The sequence below is a fragment of the Lithobates pipiens genome, unplaced genomic scaffold (genome assembly GCF_037356315.1).
Source record: "Lithobates pipiens isolate NorthernLeopardFrog02 unplaced genomic scaffold, aLitPip1_a1.2 Scaffold_1, whole genome shotgun sequence".
In the NCBI taxonomy this organism is placed as follows: domain Eukaryota; kingdom Metazoa; phylum Chordata; class Amphibia; order Anura; family Ranidae; genus Lithobates; species Lithobates pipiens.
Genome location: NW_027507685.1, coordinates 23,267,066 through 23,286,809, shown reverse-complemented (window position 1 = coordinate 23,286,809; position 19,744 = coordinate 23,267,066). Strand labels below are relative to the sequence as shown.

The 19,744-nt window shown below is 41.1% G+C and overlaps 1 protein-coding gene and 1 long non-coding RNA gene across 3 annotated transcripts in view; one reads left to right on the top strand and one right to left on the bottom strand.

The window, feature by feature from the left end:
- LOC143986179 (uncharacterized) overlaps positions 1-19,744 on the top strand; it is a 457,706-nt gene that overhangs the window by 75,199 nt on the left and 362,763 nt on the right. The gene's annotated exons all lie outside the window — the stretch shown is intronic.
- NRK (Nik related kinase) overlaps positions 1-19,744 on the bottom strand; it is a 406,388-nt gene that overhangs the window by 205,823 nt on the left and 180,821 nt on the right. Inside the window, exons 12-14 of one of the 2 annotated variants that reach the window (XM_077484749.1) lie at positions 12,747-12,948; positions 8,795-8,956; positions 461-526 (exon numbers count right to left, since the gene is read on the bottom strand). In XM_077484749.1, the coding sequence (XP_077340875.1) occupies positions 461-526; positions 8,795-8,956; positions 12,747-12,948 (430 nt within the window). The remainder of the gene's footprint in view (positions 1-460; positions 527-8,794; positions 8,957-12,746; positions 12,949-19,744) is intronic. The other variant, XM_077484758.1, reaches the window with a different exon arrangement.

The following is a 19,744-nucleotide window of genomic DNA, read 5'->3' as shown; positions in this document are numbered from 1 at the left end:
AATTGGTGTTTCTCATGCCTGAATCACATTCTTACCGATTGCGTAATATGGGGGTCTTGCCTAAAATGCATTCTAGAATTCAAAAGGTCTCTCTTTGGTACCAGTATCTTTTTCTGGGGTTTTTTAAGTGCTAATCTTTGGTTGTTTTGATTGGCTGGTATGGGATGACATCACTCCCATCCATGTGCAAGAGATCAGTCATGTATGTAAGCTGAGCATACATGTTCCTATAAGAAGATTTCCCCCCTTATCCTGTTCCAGTGAAACAATGGCTTTTCCTTCACTTTCAGTCCTGGTGACAAATGGTCCTAACCCTGGGGCCCACAGGAAGTGTGAATCTCTCCATTAGAGAAACAGACAATAAAAATGTCTAACCAATATTCTAGATCTTCTCAGTGCTAACCAAAAACAACATACTCTATCATAGAGTATGACTGTTGTTCACAAACACCTTTCTTACCATTTCAGGTATCGACTTTTCTGTTGGGTTGCTTTTTCCATCTGTTTTATGTATTAGATCTTCATGCTGCAGTTAGAATTAAGACACTGTAATACTTTAAAACATATAAAGTCTCCTTATAATAGTCAAGAATTACACTGAGTAGACTATAACTTTGTTTAACAAATGCAGTTTCTAAGATCCAAATCTCTCTTGCATTAAAACAGAATTTCAATTGCACAGTTCCTTTACTCAAAGTATATTAAAAATGCTACCGTTTAAGTGTAATGTTAAGTAGAACATAGGTTTGTAAGCACATAGAAACATTTCTAATAATACTTTTTTAAATTCTGGGGCTTATTACAATAGAATTTCATTTCCTTAGTGCCAATTTTAATTTGCAGTAATTTACGACGTCCAGTCATAATTTACACTGCTGAAGTCAACCCAAAGCAATATAGATTCTTATTAGCTGCTATAGGTCATGGCGGTTGATCAGGACACTTCATTTAATCTGGTTTACATGTCTTAAAGCCCATCTTTTGGCAAAGTTAAACCCCCTCTGACTTCTTATCCAATTTAATCTTTAAAGTAAAATTTCCAAACTCCTTTTTTACCCTCTGCTTTAGTCTGTCGCTTCTCATTAAGACCTCTTCCAGTAATGGAGACAGGATGGAGAGGAGATGTACATGTATTTATTCATTTATTAGTTCCTACTTTCTCCTTTTGTGAGGAGAAGGGGCAGCCTCTCAAATGTAAACAGTAGTTATGTTTTTATTTGTGATCACTGCGATTGGCCATCACGGCGATCACAAGGTACAGAGCCACCGAAATTGACTCTGTTCCTTTTCCATAGATTCCTTTCTGTCTTATGACAGCAGAAGCATTGTACACACACAGACTTTTTAAATGTCAAGGTTTTTATATATAGCATTTTTTTTTGTTTTAAATAAAGTAGGAAGGATTAGAATTCCTTTCAAGTTTTTTTATTCACTGTGGGCCCCTGTTTAGAGTTGTCACCGGAACTAAGAGGTGATGGTTAATTTCCCAATGGTGACGCTGGTGCCAATGGCAGATAAAAGATAACTTTACCATATTTTGTAAGGATTTCCACTCACTTGTTGAAGCATCTGCAGAACACGGAAAGGGAACTCTTCAATAAGACATAGGCCGCAAACAATAAAATTAGAGGTTTTTAACACTTTTTTACTCTTATTCAAATCAAAAGTTTTAGCGATACACATACGCTTTCCTTTTTCATAACGCTAAATTTATAAATGGGCTTGTACAGCAGTTGTCTTTTTCAAAATAAAAGCAGGGCGTACTACTATCATACAAAATATTAAGTTGTAAGTGATACAGTGAAAATCAGCACTTCAAACGTCAGGGCTGCCATGCACTACTCATGTCCTTCCTAACTGTACCACACTCGTATGCTCAAGATTTTATGTAAAAACAGTGCCATGGCAGAAGATGCTCACAAGAGTCAATGCTGCCAAAGCTAAGGGGCATATTTTAAATGCAGTGAATGTGATTCATTTGCTGTGATTAAATACACATACCTCCAGGAGGAATAACCTGCAGTGAATAACAGTTGAATGTCTGTGCTGTGTTTATGCCCCTGAAAGTATGTTGGTTTGAGGGTCAGTCCAACCAGTACTAACCTTTGTAGTTGCCGATTTGAGTGACTTCCGTTAGTTCTATTTTTTGGGAACTTCCCTGGTGATCTCTGTATCTATTTTTCCTGTTCAGCCCTACTCATTCAGTCATCCTGCTGCAGAAAAAAATGTTCTATGTACCTTTTGCAGTCTTGTGAATAAAGATGGAAAAACCTATATGTACCGGTACCCCTATAGGGGTTCCGCTAGTGATGTGGCCCACCTGTCACCCTGCCCAGCCCGACTTTCAATTCTCAGTCACTCCAAGACCATGAATAGTCCATGTGTTTATTTTATTGAGGGAATTTAACTTGGATGGGGTAAGGAAAATATGGGATATACGATGAATTATTGAGCAATCAATTGGGATGAACTATGTACGCTCCCTGTACACATTACCACTTCAGTCTCCTCCATTTCCCTTGCTTGCAGACTATTCCTCTTGCTTTGTCCTGCCCAACTCTTGACTCTCAGGATCAGCTAGCACAAAATGGTTAGGCCTTGCTCTGACTCAGCCAGACCTTAGCAACTGCCCTTTGCAGGCAGGTACTGCAGGCCCCTATGGTGTAGCAATAAAACAAAGTCTCCAGTGCGAACTGTCCTACAGATGGACTACTGCTCTCTGTCAGCCCTCTTCAGGCCCTGCCAGTCCACCTCGTTGCAGCTGTCCGTCTCCACTGCCCATGACACCACAGTCCACGCCACTGGCTCTGCATGCCAACTGTGCATGCCACTTACCAGCCCTCCTGGCTGCAACCAGTTGTTCCTCTCCATGAAGACTTGCCCGGCAATGCTAGCTCCTGCTGTCCTCTGCTCCTCCTGTGCCTTCTGTCCAGAACCTTCACACTTTCTTGAATGATTCTGTCTGCACGCAGGCCTAAGGTCTACTCCCCTACTAGGGAGCTCCCCTCCAAAGGCCCGACAGCCTAGCACTCCAGCTTCAAGCTCTGAACAGCTCCAACAACCCCCCTCCCGCAGGCCTGCCTAAATTTACATACTTTTACAGAACAAAAATCCTATTCTAGCACCTAAGTAGAGTGTGCTACACCTATAAGGAGCGAGAACCCTATTGAGGAAAAGTCTTAGAACAGGTAAATACAAAATACACTTTTAGTGGGGCAGGGAAAGGTTAGAGTTTCCTTTCTAGGTCTGGTGAACACAGTTTCTTGCACAAGCCACTCAGGAACAGGAAATTAGGGAAAATACCTCACTATCCAAAACTAAAAAAACATTGCCAACGTCAATGGGTTCCAGTGAATAATTTGAGAAGACCCTGTCCTCACTGGATATTAGTAAAGTTCGTACATTAACTAAGTAAAGGTCATAGTGGTGGGGGTATGGAGTATGGACCAAAGTTTGTAAAATATTGAACTTCTTCTCAGCATGTCTTTCTGTCACCACACAATGTCTTGTCTTCTTTTCTTTAAAATTCTTCTATCACATGCGTGAGCTAGGTCATCTATATAACCCTTGTCCAATTGTGAACATAATATTCTTCAGGGCTGAATCCCTGCCGATCCAAAGACTGACTCCTCCTGTATTGTAATCTCTTTCTCCCAACAAATCCATACCAGTCTTTTAATCTGAGAATGCAGCCTGGCAGTCCAGGAAACGGGCACATCTGCGCTGCCCCTCTTGATCCATACCAGGCCACATGCCCTGAATATGGGGGGAAGGGGTGCCATGGTGATCAGGACAAAAGCCTCTTCACAACAACTCTGGCCTGGTGGCCGGGGGGGGGGGGGTAAGGTGGGACTTATCAGAATCTGGAAGACACCTTTAGGAGCAGAGGGCCTTTAGAGATCAGCTCCCTCCCCCTCGCCCATGCCCCATGTGAATCAGTAAGGGGTATGTATTATTCCATACTCAATTTTAAAAAAAGTCAGTTGTAAAATAACCTTCTTTATCAACAAAAAAAAAAGAAAAAAAAAAGTCCAGTGTTGCAAATCCAGCATCAATTTCAAGGTGTGTTACCCATCAATCTTTGAAAGCAAAAACCTCTGTTAACTTGTCCACTCATGCTGTACTCCCACCACTAATGCAAACTCTCTTTATATATACAAGTGAGGTTTATATAAAAGGGAGCCATGATATGGTGACAACATTGACCAAATATGACCATGGCTTTATTTTGTCAGTGATGTCACCACCACCCTGCCCCTTTAATTACACTAGTACACTAAGGGACACTAGTTCTGGTTAGTCCCCAAGGTATTACCTTAATTAGCAGGCATTTCCTCTCCCTTTGTGTTTGGCTTTTGGACAGGAAGTGAAGGACAATCTACCCGATGGGACACAGATGGCAAAAAATAAACTGAGAGGGTTTTTATTTACCCTCCTTTACTCTATCCAAAAAAAATGCCTATAGTTCTACTTTTAAGCAAGGCTGCCACCTGGTCTTCATATGATCTCCAAATTCCATCGATCCCTGAAAACACTTCTCTTCAGAGAAGCCTACCCCACCCACACAACTGTATTTTAATTTTCTCCATCAGCTCATCCCCCCACAGTTTATTACCTTTTGTTTCAACTTGACCCTCCCTTCTAGATTGTAAGCTCTAACGAGCAGGGCCCTCTGATCCCTCCTGTATTGATTTGTATTGTAAGTGTACTGTCTGCCCTCATATTGTAAAGCGCTGCGCAAACTGTTGGCGCTATATAAATCCTGAATAATAATAATAATAATAATAATTAGGTGTTTTTTTCTGGCTCTGAATTGTGCTTTAGCTGAAATTTGTTCATGCTGTTTGAGTGTTTTGTTCAGGTCCTGTAATCCTTGTTTTCTTGTGGGCCTGTTGGCTGTTCAGTTTACTACTACGTTGTTGCCCACTGTTCTGTTTTTTCCATGGTTTATGAAAGTTCCTGTATCTTGCACTGTGCAATATGAATGTATGATATGATGATCAGTGTCCTGACCATTCTCTGGCAGTGGCTTTATGGATATCTTCTGCATCCAAAGCTATAGACAGTCAACTTTGACCTACGTGTGCAGTGCTATGCTTTTTTTTTTTTTTGTCGATAAATTGCTACCTTTATTTACACCTGCGCCCTTGCTGCTGCATTCTCTTATGTGTTTCCTCTAGCATGGTAAATTAATTGGGGAGAATGGCACATGCACAACTTTACAGAGGGCGCAAGGAATGTTGTAAGGTGAATACATGGCCTTCCACAATGAAAAAAGGCACCCTTGTCTGCTTTTTAAGGCATGCCAGTACAAATATTGGTGGGAATCGTAAAGGAATGGAATATAAGTTTTGTTTAAAACTTTTTCCTTTTTAATGTATGTTCTGTATAGCGATCTGGGCTCTGAGAAACAATTTATTTTTGTTGGTAAAAAATAATACTGTTTTTACAGCATAGGGAAAAACTAATAAGTAGTGTTAAAACAAATGTATTAATTAAGAATAGAAAGGCTAAGCACAAAAATGTCTTGCAAAATAAATAGCGCTCTGAAAAAAAGATTAAATGATTAGAATAACATTTTAATAGAAGTATCTGAGCTAGCAATAATTGGGCTGCTTAAGGACTTTAACCAAAATGTAATGTACAAATATTGTTATTATTGAACTTTACTTATGTTATTGTGAAAAATTATCCCTACTCTGTCCTATAAATTTTCGTGTTCCTTGTAGCATGTGGATATATTCACATACTATGGTAGTACAAGTAAATGTTATTAAAGTTTTTAAAGTTGAGACACAATTTAACAATTGCAGAAAGTACATTTCTGTAAATGTTCCCATTTATTCAGGTCATGGTATAACTTGAAGCAATAGTTCATCACAATCAATTGGACTTGTTTGGTAAAGTTGAAGGCATTCATAGCTTATCCAAACCACTTCTTCGATTCCAATGCATGTACCGCATTGGAACTGATCTGACTTGGTAAGCCACTCCGTTCCCTCCTTTTTTTTTTCTTGTTTTGTATCTCTCCAATCTTGGCTCACATTTCTGGGTTTTCCTCAAATCCAGATATAATGTATATAATGCCTGACATGGATTGGAACTGAGAAAGTGGCTTGGTAAGCTATAAAATATCTTCAACATGACAGGTCCAGTTGAATGTGATGACTATTGGTTATCGCTGTAATACCGTTACATTTCCCCATGTTTTGCAGAATTTGACTGTATCGACATAAGCTTTTAGATGCTTTATCTTAAAGCGGAACTATAGGCAAAACTTTTTTTTATTATTTTCGATAGACTAAGGAAGGGTTATAACCCCTGTCATTTTTTTTTCATCTTCTGTGTCCTATTGCAGAGATTTCCCTTTTACTTCCTGTCCCATAGCCAAACTGTAAACTAAGGGGACCCTTAGATCAACAGAACTACTGTCATCATTGGAAGATTTTCCCTATATTACTTTTCTGGGGAAAAAAATTGGGCTAGGAACTGCAGCCGAGCCAGCCATGGACTAAGCAGGTGGCCCTATGTGCTGACACTGCTTTTGTACTTCAGGCTGGCGGCTGCACCATCCCTCTTATTCCCTGGCAGTGTATGTATTGATCACATGATTTGCAGGTTTGCCCCTTGCATCGAATCCTGGAGTTGGGAACCAGGGGGAACTAAGCAGCTTCTCCCCACGTTTCTAGAGGTGGTGGGTGGGGTCGGGATGTGGCCACATGCTTCCCTCCCATCACAGCTGCTGCTTTATTCTAAATGGTCGAGCAGCTGAAGATTGGGCGGCAGATGAGCTGAGATAGCAGAGGGAGACTCTTTCCTCTACAGTCAAATGGTAAATAGCTTATGGGGAAGAAGCTACCCCAGCAGGAATCCTATCCATCTCTCCCTCTCCAAGGCCCCTGCCCCCCCCCCCCACTACATACTGCTCATTGACTGCTCTCCTACAAGATACTGCTCACTGACTGCCCTCCCACTGCATATTGCTGAATGACTTCTCTCCCACTACATACTGCTCACTGACTGCTCTCCCACTACATATTGCTCAATGACTGTTCTTCCACTACATATTGCTCAATGACTTCTCTCCCAGTACATATTGCTCATGGACTTCCCTTTCACTACATATTGCTCACTGACTTCCCCACAACTGCATACTATGCACTGATTACCCTCACTACATACTGCGCACTGACTGCCCTTCTACTGCATACTATTCACCGACTGCTCCACCACTACATACTGCTCATGGACTGCCTTCCCACTACATACTGCACACTGACTGCCCCACCGCTACATAAGGATCCCCGCCATCAGAACACAATAGCACAGCACAAATGATTCCCCCATCCACCTCAAATGTGTGGATGGGGGGAATCAGCACATTGTTTTCATTCAACCTGCTGGTTGAACGAAAAAATAAAATATATATTGTATTGATACCTTAGAGCTGTACAGTGTAAAAACTGTGTAAGTTTTGCATAAATTAGGTCTTGCCTACAGCTAGTAGAAGCTGAAATACATAACAGCTATACATGCATATATTGATTCACATCCCTAGTGGTACTTGCATTTAGTGATGTATGCATACAGGAACATATGTCTTGAACACAGTATGCATTTGAGGCATCCACCCCTGTATGCACGTTCCACTGGGATGTGCTGCAAAATGAATACAGCAGTTGTATATTTCAGATTGCCATTGAGCAAGCAGCAGCTCACTGTATGCAACACCTGTGACTTGCAGGCACCAAAATATGCCCAGATTTTATGCTGTATTGCACAGAGCCCCTGTGTGAGTGAGCCCTTAACTCCACTTTCACCTACCAGCCATAGAATAATGTTGTGCAACATAAAGTGCGTACATTGGAGCTGTTCCAAACAATTATTAAAAAATTCTATACAAACTCATTGTATATCCCCACATAATGATACTTGAATCTATGTTCTCTAAAAGGAAGTGGTGCTAAGAGGTGGGTAGGGGTGGAGACAATGGGCTGTGGTAGGAGGTGGGTAGAACGCAAATACAACAGGAAGTGCTAGGAGGCGAGCAGGGGGTGGAGACAAGCATGACCTATGGGAGGGGGTGATTTTCTGCACCTATTCTCTGAGAAAAAAAGCACTGGTGAGCAGTGTAAGCCTGATCTGGTATCGGCCTCTCGCCACCACTTTATAGCAGGGCTAGTATGTGAGAAGAAGACGCAGCCCAAGTAGACATTGAGTTCATGTGTTGATAAGAAGCATGTTGATTGGTAGAGAAAGCAGAGTGACAGAAAGATAAGCTAATATCTTTTACTATACAGTAACCGGCTTGGGTGGGTCCAGGACAACCTGAGCTCAGAGAAAGTGAATTAATATACGGTGTCCATCAGAGATCAGGTGGCAGAAAAAAAGCACTGTGGGTGAGCATTGCAGCAACAATTGGTGTTTTGTTGTTTTTCAATGGGCTATCCATTTTATCTTGATATTTTTTATTTGAATTCTTTTTTTAGACACAGAAGCTGCTAAATTAAAAAATGGTCACATTAAAGAGTTACTCCAATTATGTTCATTTTCAACATAATATATTTTCCCATTCAAGGGGTCTACCACTTCCATAAAGAGGCATTACACAGTTTTTAATTAGCTAGGGCCACTCTTTCTGCTAGGATCCGTTTATCAGCTGTTTTCACTGTGTAAAAATGCAGGGTTTGGAGCTCCTTCACTTTTATTTTACCAGAATTGAGGTTCAAATTCCACAATGTCATCTAGAGGAGATCTATCACTGAACATTATATAATTTGCTGTGTAGCGTTACCTGTTTCCTTTCTGCAGCATGTGGATCAACCAAAACACATCTCTCATTCTCTGCGTGCTTCCTTCCCTCCTTCCTTTTTCCGTCTCGTTTTTGTCCTTCCCACTCCAGCAGCTTTGGCTCATATTCCTGGGTTTTCCTCAAATCCAGTTCTCTTTTCTGATGCTATGCTCAAAAAAAAAAAAAAAAAAAAGGTACAATCACATACAGTGCAATATTTACTTGTGGTGCGATAGCAACAGATAGGTCTCCAGAATTATCCTAATGTCTAAAGATCTCAGTCTCACACTATGGGAAATTAAACTTGCTCAAGATACACTATATTGCCAAAAGTATTAGGACACCTGCCTTTACACACACATGATTTTTAATGGCATCCCAGTCTTAATCTGTAGGGTTCAATATTAAGTTGGCCCACCCTTTTCAGCGATAACCGCTTCAGTTATTCTGGAAAGGCTGTCCAAAAGGTTTAGGAGTGTGTCTATGGGAATGTTTGATCATTCTTCCAGAAGCTCATTTGTGAGGTCAGGCACTGATGTTAGACGAGAAGGCCTGGCTCGCAGTCTCTGCTCTAATTCATCCCAAAAGTGTTCTATCGGGTTGAGGTTAGGACTCTGTGCAGGCCAGTCAAGTTCCTCTACCCCAAACTCTCTCATCCATGTCTTTATGGACCTTGCTTTGTGCACTGGTCCAAATCATTTGGTGGAAGGGGATTATGGTGTGGGGTTGGTTTCAGGGGTTGGTTTGGCCCCTTAGTTCCAGTAAAGGGAACTCTTGAGGTGTCAGAAAACCAAGACATTATGGACAATTTTATGTTCCCTACTTTGTGGCAACAGTTTGGGGATGGTCCCTTCCTGTTCCAACATGCTTGCGCATCAGAGAACAAAGAAAGGTCCATAAAGACATGAATGAGTGAGTTTGTGGGTGGAGGAACTTGACTGGCCTGCACCTCAACCCTTTGGGATGAATGTAAGCGTAGACTGTGAGTCAGGCCATCTTGTCCAACATCAGTCCCTGACTTCACAAATTCACTTCTGGAAGAATGGTCAAACATTCCCATAGACACACTCCTTAAGCTTGTGGACAGCCTTCCTAGAAGGATTGAAGCTGTTATAGCTGCAAAGGTTGGGCCGACTCAATATTAAACCCTATAGACCTTGACTGGGATGCCATTAAATATACAATATAGTGTATGTTGACCTGTAACATTTCCAAGTTCAGCTGTCATATTATGCTCTAAACACTCTAAACTGTGTCATTCTTAATTGAAACTGTTTTCTCAAAGAAAACAGAGTCTGGTGGGAGGTCACCCACTGGCTTCATCTATTCAGGGGAAAAAAAGGGGGAAATTCCCATTACCATCACAAATCCTGGGTTTGTTCTAACCCACCTTGGATTCTCCAAGAGGAGTGTTACCGCAGCATTGGATTTGCATTTTCCACTATATAAAAATAATTGTGAATTAATCAGGCAGTTATGTGGGAAACCGAGCACAATAATGTCACCACTTAAATCCGTAAAACATGCTGTATATAAAAATCTGCTTTTAAGAAATGCATACAGAAAAAAATGCTTCTAAATAATGCAAGCGAGTCCTATATTTTTCTATGCAAGCTGCCCTTAATGCTTGTCAGTCATCTATTTTATAGCCTGTACGGCTTTCTCTGTGTTGGTGGAGTCTCAGGTCTGGTAATCTGCCTAGACACCTTCATCCTAAAGCCTGCAATGTGAGACTGTCTTGCTAGTTTTTATTTGAAAAAGGGTGCGTGGCCTACATATTTAAAGAGGAAGTAAACTCTCCCACTCTGATGCTTCTTTTCATTTAGTCCATTATAATAAGTCATTATCAGACTATAGCCACTGTAATCCAGCCCAAATCGCATATTACTTACTGTTTAAAGAAACTTTAAAAAACTTGTTTCCAGGGGTTAGGCAGCACCATCTTAAGTATTGTTTTCTGAGTCCACAGTGGAGTGTATTTCCGCCCTTACATTGAGCACTTCCTGTACTGTTAACCAAGCCTCCTTCTCAATCCAAAGTTTCTATGGCAACCCTGCTTCCCTGTTCATAGCTTACTTGTTTATTTCATAGTATTTACTTGTGCCAATGTCTAATGTTTCCCTTTGTCAGTCTTATCCGCTTCAGCGGATAAGACTGCAGTAATGGCCAAGTTTAGACTGTATGTGAGGTCACATGGTCACATGGTGTGTAGGAGGAAGCTCTGAGTGATTAGCAGAGTTCAGTGGTGTGCCGTAGGAAGTCCTGATAACAGATAAGACATAGAGAGTATGCCTTAAATCAGGGGAGATCTGGGCATGTTCAGTAACTTCATTCTACAGAACAACAAGGATTACAACAATACTAAGCAAGTAAGATCCTTAGCTTTTGCCCATTTACTAAGTTCTAGGGGCAACTTTGCAAAGTGCACATTCAATTTGTCTTTACTAAATCGACCCCTCACTCTTGTCTGCTTTATAACCAGCTCCAATCTATGAGAGCAATTTGAAATTAAACATTTAAACATTAGCACCTGATGTTTAGGGAATGATTATGAATAAATGTAAAGGATAACAGAATTATACATATGTTCTATAACCATGTTTTCCAGTGAATATGCAATGTACATATTGACTAAATGGAGTATTTATATGATTGTTACTTTAGACTGCTGGAAACCACAGTTGCAATAGGTATAAATGAACCCCCCTGTTGTATGATTAGGCTCTAATGCTGTACAGATTGCCTGCAGCAAAACACATGAATTGTACTGCATGAAAATACATTTTAAATAGAAATTTCAGTTTTTCTCACGTGGTTCATTCACATCTATGCACTGTTTTAGTGTTAAAGCAACATTAAACCCAAAACAAAAAATGTTATGTATTGCTTACCAATCATCAGATGCAATGGCTGCATTCATTTACCTTTTTTTTTCTTTACACTTTTCCCCTGTTTTTGCCTGGTGATCTGGCCTGTACCCCCCCCCCCCCCCCCCCATATTAGAGTTCCCTCACTCTGGATGAAGGATCACAGGGGACACTTTTGGACAGCAGCTTTATCAGTCTGGGGGAGTGGAGTGTTATGCCGCGTACACACGGGCGGACTGTATGGCGTACTTAGTCCGTTGAAACACATTTCAGCGGACAATCCGCTCGTGTGTGGGCTTCAGCTGACTTTTTCAGCGTGCAGTCTGGCGTACTAAGTATTTCGGATTTTCCGTAATTCTGTCCGTCATACTTTGGTTTCAGCGGACAATACGGTCGTCAGTGTGCTAGTTGGACGGACTAAGAATGGCGCATGCCCAGAAAGGATTTACACGGCAGAAGGGTGCTTTGCTGTGTATTGGACTTCCTATTTCTAGTCCCGTCATACGTGCTGTACACGTCATCGCGCAAGCTTTCGAGGGACTGTATGGGTATTCGTGTGTGGTCAAGTCCTTTCAGTGGAAAGTATGACGGACTAAGTACGCCATACAATCCGCTCGTGTGTACGCGGCATTAGATGTACTAGTGGACTTAGATACACTAACAAACTGAAGCTGAACTCCAGCTCACACTTTGTAATCAGTTACAGCAAACAATTTTTTTCTTTTTGGGATAAAGGTTTTAAAAAAATAAAACTAATCATTGTAAGCACCTCTCGTCAGTGGTAAATGGTCTATCTGCAGGACAGTTTGTTGTGTTGAAAAAGGTCAGATCACCAGGTGAAAACAAAGAGAAGCCTAACAATGCTAAACAATTTATTTTTTTTTTTTTAAAAGCTATCATCTAAGAATTGGTAATCTGCAATATAATTAATGTTTGTTTTTGGCATTAAATATCACTTTAAGGGAACCTGTGTGTGCCCATGACTGTAATGCTGCAACTTGCTCATATAGGTGTGAATGGGACCTTGGTGCATCACAGGTGACATTTCATTGGTGTGAGCATGCTGTACAAAGATCCTGAATGCCTACATCCTCCAGCTTTTTTCGCTGCTCCTTCTGTTGCTCGATCCTTTTCTGGCGTTCGGCCAAGAGCTGCTTTTTGTATTTCTCCTGGTCTTTTAGCTTCTGTAATTGCTGCTGTCTCTGAGGATCTGATCTGTTCTTGTTTTCCTGTTGCAATCGCAAGAATTCACGGCGGAGAGTCGATTCGCCAGGAAGATTAACAATGGAGCTTAAAAAAAGATAATGGAACTTTAGTTTGTGTTTTTTTTTTTTTTCATCCTTTGTATTCTTACAAAGATTTAACCTCCCAACAAACGAGAACTTTGCAAGCTTAGCAAAACTTGGAAGTTGTTAAATATAGAGCAGAATATGTCAAAAGACACTCTTAGTTTCAACACTCCCAAATGTGGTGAAAAGCAAGTTGTGAAATTAATCTTCCAGCAAACAGCCCAGATTTTAGAATGAAGAGTGACTTTTCTTCATAAGATTGTGACCAGATGCCCACATGCTGGTATTCACATGATCACTCTGTATCCCAGTCAATGAGTACTTAAAGGGAATAAGCACAGCTATATCTACTTATTTCAAACCAGGCTCTGCTTCTTTTCTGCAGTGCTACACAAAGGTTGTCAGATGAACAATGAAGTTTGAAGGTGGCGTTGTTCATCTGCTGAATAAAAGGTTTCATTTTTGTCAGTGAAGCCTCAAGCCTGCATGTGACCATTATGTCAAATGGGACATGGTCACATGATCAGGAACCACTTTTATGGGTTCTTGATCATCAGTAGGAAACTTGACGCACAGCCTGCTCAGTATCTTCCCATTCCTGCTATTTGTCTTTCACCTATGTCCAGGCAAAACACCGATAACTTTTAATGCAAAGTTCATCTGATGTTTGCTAAAGCCATGTATGGCCTTCCCATAAAATTAAGTAATTAACTGTACCTGCACAAGGGATGAGACGCAGGACTGGGAAGATTCCAAAGAGACTGTTTTTTTAGTTGAAGATCAACAAGATGTTAAATTGAAATCCTTGACTTAACATTTTTTTCTTTTCCAAACGAGCAAATCTTGGGCCAAATGAATGAAAGGGCTAGCAACCCACCCAGTAGATGTTTTCTAGACTTTCATTTTCAATGATGTGCAATATCCGTGCTGATGGAGCCAGAAGACCAAAATACTTTCATGTTATCAAGGCAAAGTAATGCTGGCACACCTGTAAGCATTCATGTACATACATAGGGATGAAAAAATGATATTGTGTACGAACACTGTACACTCTCTTACCCCTCTGGTCCTCGTTGTACTTGCCTCCATGTGTGCTGAGCGGTCATTGCCCATGTAGTGATCTGTGGGTTTAAAATCCCCACGCTTCTGCTTTTCTCTGCAGCCCTGGAACAGAGCAATTCTGATTGGTCACAGCCAGCACACAGCATCACTCTGATCTGTCCTGGAAGCAATGCAGAGAGAAGAGGGAGGAGATCCGGGATTACATATCCCCAGACTGCTACATGGCTGCATGAGCACTGACTTTTCAGCACCTGTGGAGGTAGGTACAGTGGGGAGGGTGCACAGTATTGGATCACCTTTTGAAGGGGGGGGGGGGGGGGTTCACCAAAATGTTAACTAACATTTTAAATATTGACATAAGTGTTAAATGTATAGATAAGATATAAATGAATTACATTTAGTTTAATAAAGCCATGTGCATTATAAACATCCATTTTTTTTTTTCATTATTATTCTTTTCTTTATCTTTTTGTTTCATTACTTTCAGCCTCTTACAAGCATACACTTTAGTGGTAGCTGCACATCATTACTCTAGGCTGGCTTCATAAAGTGTCATGTAAGTCACAGGGTGACAACACAACATTTACAGTTGGAAGACAGTTGATAAATGCAGAAAATCTGTGTTTTTCAGTGGTTTTAAGATTTTATCAGAGTTAGAGCTGAAATTTTTTTCTTAACCACCTCCCACCCGGCCACTGCCCATATACGGCTCAGTGGATGTCAGGAACGCCCTTCAGAAGGAGAGGGATCGAGCTTGCGCAGCATCGCGATCCCAATGCGCTCATGTCGCATGGACATGGCGTATCTCAGATTGGCAGGGGGGCGCTGTGATTGGCCCTCCTGATCACATGATGGCTGTGTCCAATCACAGCCATCATGTAATGTAATTAGAGAGCCAGTTGCTAGGTGATCAGCTCTCTTCTCACATGGAAGTTATCAGTGAGGAGAGAAGAGCGGATCGCTGCAGCTGGCCGGTGATCAATGAGTATGAGCTGTTTTTTTTACACACTGATCACCGGCCCAGTGTCCCCACACATGTCCCCAAAATAGTGTTCCCCCACACAGTAAAAACACCTGTCCCCCACATATGTCCCAGAAAAATCATATGTCCCAATGATCAGCTGCACACATTTGTCTGTGATCATCTGCATACATACAGTATCTCACAAACGTGAGTGCACCCCTCACATATTTGTAAATATTTTATTTTATCTTTTCATGTGAAAACACTGAAGAAATTACACTTTGCTACAAAGTAGTGAGTGTACAGCTTGTATAACAGTGTAAATTTGCTGTCCCCTCAAAATAACTCAACACACAATGAAAATGTCCAAATTGTGCCCCAATTAGCCATTTTCCCTCCCTGGTTTCACGTGACTCATTAGTGTTACAAGATCTCAGGTGTGAATGGGGAGCAGGTGTGTTAAATTTGGTGTTATTGCTCTCACTCTCTCATACTGGTCACTGGAAGTTCAACATGGCACCTCATGGCAAAGAACTCTGAGGATCTGAAAAAAATAATGTTTGCTCTACATAAAGATGGCCTAGGCTATAAGAAGATTGCCAAGGCCCTGAAACTGAGCTGCAGCATGGTGGCCAAGATCATACAGTGGTTTAACAGGACGGGTTCCACTCCAGAACAGGCCTCGCCATGGTCGACCAAAGAAGTTGAGTGCACTTGCTCAGTGTCATATCCAGAGGTTGTCTTCGGGAAATAGAAGTATGATTGCTGCCAGCATTGCTGCAGAGGTTGAAGGGGTGGGGGGCCAGCCAGTCAGTGCTCAGACCATACACCACAAACTGCATTGAATTGGACTGCATGGCTGTTGTCTCAGAAGGAAGCCTCTTCTAAAGATGATGCACAAGAAACCCCACAAATAGTTTGCTGAAGACAAGCAGACTAAGGACATGGATTACTGGAACCATGTCCTATAGTCTGATGAGGCCAAGATAAACTTATTTGGTTCAGATGGTGTCAACAGTGTGTGGTGGCAACCAGGTGAGGAGTACAAAGACAAGTGTGTCTTGCCTACAGTCAAGTATGGTGGTGGGAGTGTCATGGTCTGGGGCTGCATGAGTGCTGCTGGCACTGGGGGGCTACAGTTCATTGAAGGAACCATGAATGCTAACATGTACTGTAACATACTGTATCAGAGCATGATCCCCTCCTTTCTGAGACTGGGCCACAGGGCAGTATTCCAAAATGATAACGACCCCAAACACACCTCCAAGGCAACCACTGCCTTGCTGAAGAAGCTAAGGGTAAAGGTGATGGACTGACCAAGCATATCGCCAGACCTAAACCTTATTGAGAATCTGTGGGGCATCCTCAAATGGAAGGTGGAGGAGAGCAAGGTCTCTAACATCCACCATCTCTGTGATGTCATCATGGAGGAGTGGAGGAGGACTCCAGTTGAAACCTGTGAAGCTCTGGTGAACTCCATGCCCAAGAGGGTTAAGGCAGTGCTGGAAAATAATGGTGGCCACACAAAATATTGACACTTTGGGCCCAATTTGAACATTTTCACTTAGGGGTGTAAATACTTTTGTTGCCAGTGGTTTAGACATTAATGGCTGTGTGTTGAGTTATTTTGAGGGGGCAGCAAATTTACACAGTCATACAAGCTGTACACTCACTACTTTACATTGTAGCAAAGTGTAATTTCTTCAGTGTTGTCACATAAAAAGCTATAATAAAATATTTACAAAAATGTGAGGGGTGTACTCCTTTTTGTGAGATACTGTATATCTGTGATCACACAAAACAATTATTATACACTTAACAGGATTGTTTTTTTTTTTTTACAAAAGACCTGTAGCAGAATACATTTTGGCTTAAATTTATGACAAAATTAGATTTTATTGGATTTTATTATTTATTATTTTTATTTTTAAAATAGAAAGTAGAAAATATTGTTTTTTGTTTCACTCAGTTTTTTATTGTTTGCGATCTAAGCGAAAAAGATTCATGAATAAATACCCCCAAAATAAAGCTCTATTTGTGTGAACAAAATGATCAAATTTTATTTGGTTACAGTGTTGTATGACTGCGCAAATGTCATTGAAAGTGTGAGAGCGCTGAGAGCTGAATATTGGCCTGGGAAGGAATAGGGTTAAAGTGCCCAGTACTGAAGTGGTTAAAACCCACTAGTTCTGTTTTTTTTTTTTCTACAAAACACCCCTGTGCATGGACACATAAGATAATATGCTGGGGAGTTTACTGACTGCAGAAAAAATGCCTGAAGCCAAAAACAGCCGCTGTAAAAACATCCAGTGTGCATGAGGCCATAGTGTGCAAGAACACATTGGGGGTTATTTACTAAAAGAAAATCCACTTTGCACTGAAAGTAAAGTCGCTGTAGATCCGAGGGGGACATGCAAGGTAAATAAAAAACAGCATTTTAGCTTGCACATGACTGGATGATAAAATCGTCAGAGTTTCCACTCATTTCAGATCTACCCCTTAGATTTAGAGCGACTGCACTTCCAAGTTCAACTCCAACTTGCAGTGCAAAGTGGATTTGCCTTTCGTAAATAAACCCCCATTGGCTAACATTAAGGGGAGTTTTCAGGCAGAAAAAAACGAGAGCTCAACAAAGCTCAAAAGCCTGTAGGAGCCTTTTATTTTGGATGCAGTGTGCATGAGCCCTTAGTGAATTGACTAAGGATGAGCTCCAGCGTGTCCGCACAGCCCACGTGCAGAGCCCACCAGGAAGTCGGCGCTGCGCTAATCACAGGTAGTGAGACATTTCCTGATCTCTGCAGCCGTACATCGGGAAATATCTCACTGCCTGTGATTAACGCAGCACAGTGCCGACTTCTGGCGGGCTCTGCACGTGGGCTGTGCAAACATGCCGGAGCTCATCCTTACAATTGACTAAAGCTAGCTCAACACACATACAGTAAAAGCTGCATACGGCCTTTTCAGGCGTTTACAAACATATGCTGTTACAGGCACAAAAAGCCCTCCAACAAACTCATGTTTTTGAGAAGAGCTTTTGAGCAGAATAGATGCCGAAGTGGCCAAAAATACGCAAAAACACATGAAAAAGCACAAAAAGCTTGCAAATGCACAAATAAAAAGGAAAAATTAGCTGAGGGGAGGGTTTATGAAAAAAAATACCTATGCTCAAAGAAGCTCAATAAAAACGTACAGAGAAGCACAAGTTTTTAGGCAGAGAAATAAAAGCTCAAATGCCTGTAAAAACTGCTTTTTTTTTTTTTTTTTTTGAGCTGCAGTGTGCATGAGCCCTGACCTATTCTAAACACCTTTAGATTCCCCCACCCACGCTAAGCGGTGTGGACAAGGTGATCTTCCTGCCAGCTATTTAGAAAGCCACAGCACCTGCTGATGCCTGAATACCCAAATAGGGACTGCATTCCATAGGATGCAGTCACTGTTCGGCTGACAATTTTTCACCCAGCTCCTTCAATTTTGAATCAACTTTTATCAACACGTTGTCAACCGGGAAACCTACTTTTTGAATTTTGATCGATTCAGCAGAAATCGGTGGAAATCTGAGCTTAAGATGGTAAAAGCCCAGCAATGAAGAAATGAGCAGCAAGTGAATCTAGTGTTTGTAAAAGTGTATATTATCAGAACCAGATGTGCTGGAAAAGGGAAAATAAGCAGGTGTTTTAATAATCCCACAACGATTTTTAATGTAAAGCTCCTTTTGGCAATCAACTGTTTGGCTGTAAATAATACAGAACATCTGTAATTCAGTACAGTATTTGCATGTACGAAAACAAAAGAACATTTAAATGGCATATTTGTTAAAAGGCTAAAGTGAGTTTGTAGGTTATGTATTTGTCTTTTTCTTTTCTCAATTACATGTAATTATCTTGCATTCCTATTTGTCAATCCTCACTTCACACTACCCAAGTGCCCCACACTCTTTCAGATTCCACAAATTTTCATGGGATTTGTGAATGCAAAAGAACTTGTGCACAAAACAATATTAAACACAAGAGGCTCCAGACTAAATTGCAGTATGAGAAAGGCCAAACACGTTTATTAAAGCCAATAAGCAACTTGCATGCAAAAAGGAACAAACAAGCATATCAACATGGTCTCAGACACAATGTTATGATGGTCCCATGGTCATCTCTAAAGGGCTTGTCAAAGCTCATGATGGGACCATCATAGCATCGTGCCTGAGACCATGCGATATGCCGATTTGTTCCTTTTTACATATGAGTTGCTTATTGGCTTTAACTACTTGCACAGTTGCGGAAGATTTTACCCCCCCCATGGCCAGAGCATATTTTGCCATGCGGCACTGTGTAGCTTTAACTGACAATTGTGTGGTTGTTTTTTTAAATTAATATGGGGTTCTAGGCGCTACCTCTAAAAGATATTTAATGGGCTATGCCCGTATTTTATGGAATTTTTTTCCCAAAATCCTCTATGCTGGCTGTAATCAATGGCTCGTCTTCACTGAGGAGAAAAGACCCCCAACCTCTCTCGAATATTCAGCTTGAGCTACCTGGTCTTGTACAAGCTGCAATGTCCAGATTACAATACTGGAATTTTGTACAAAATACCCCTATATTGGGTCTATGTGCAGAAAATGCTACAAAATGATAATACCCCAAGGGGGAAAAAAGGAGAAAAACACAGAAAAAGCTCAGTAGCAGTTATCGTTCTCCACATACAACCTATTGGTAAAGAGCATGTATGTGGAGAATGCATGATAACTGCTACTGAGCTTTTTCTGTGTTTTTTTTTCTCC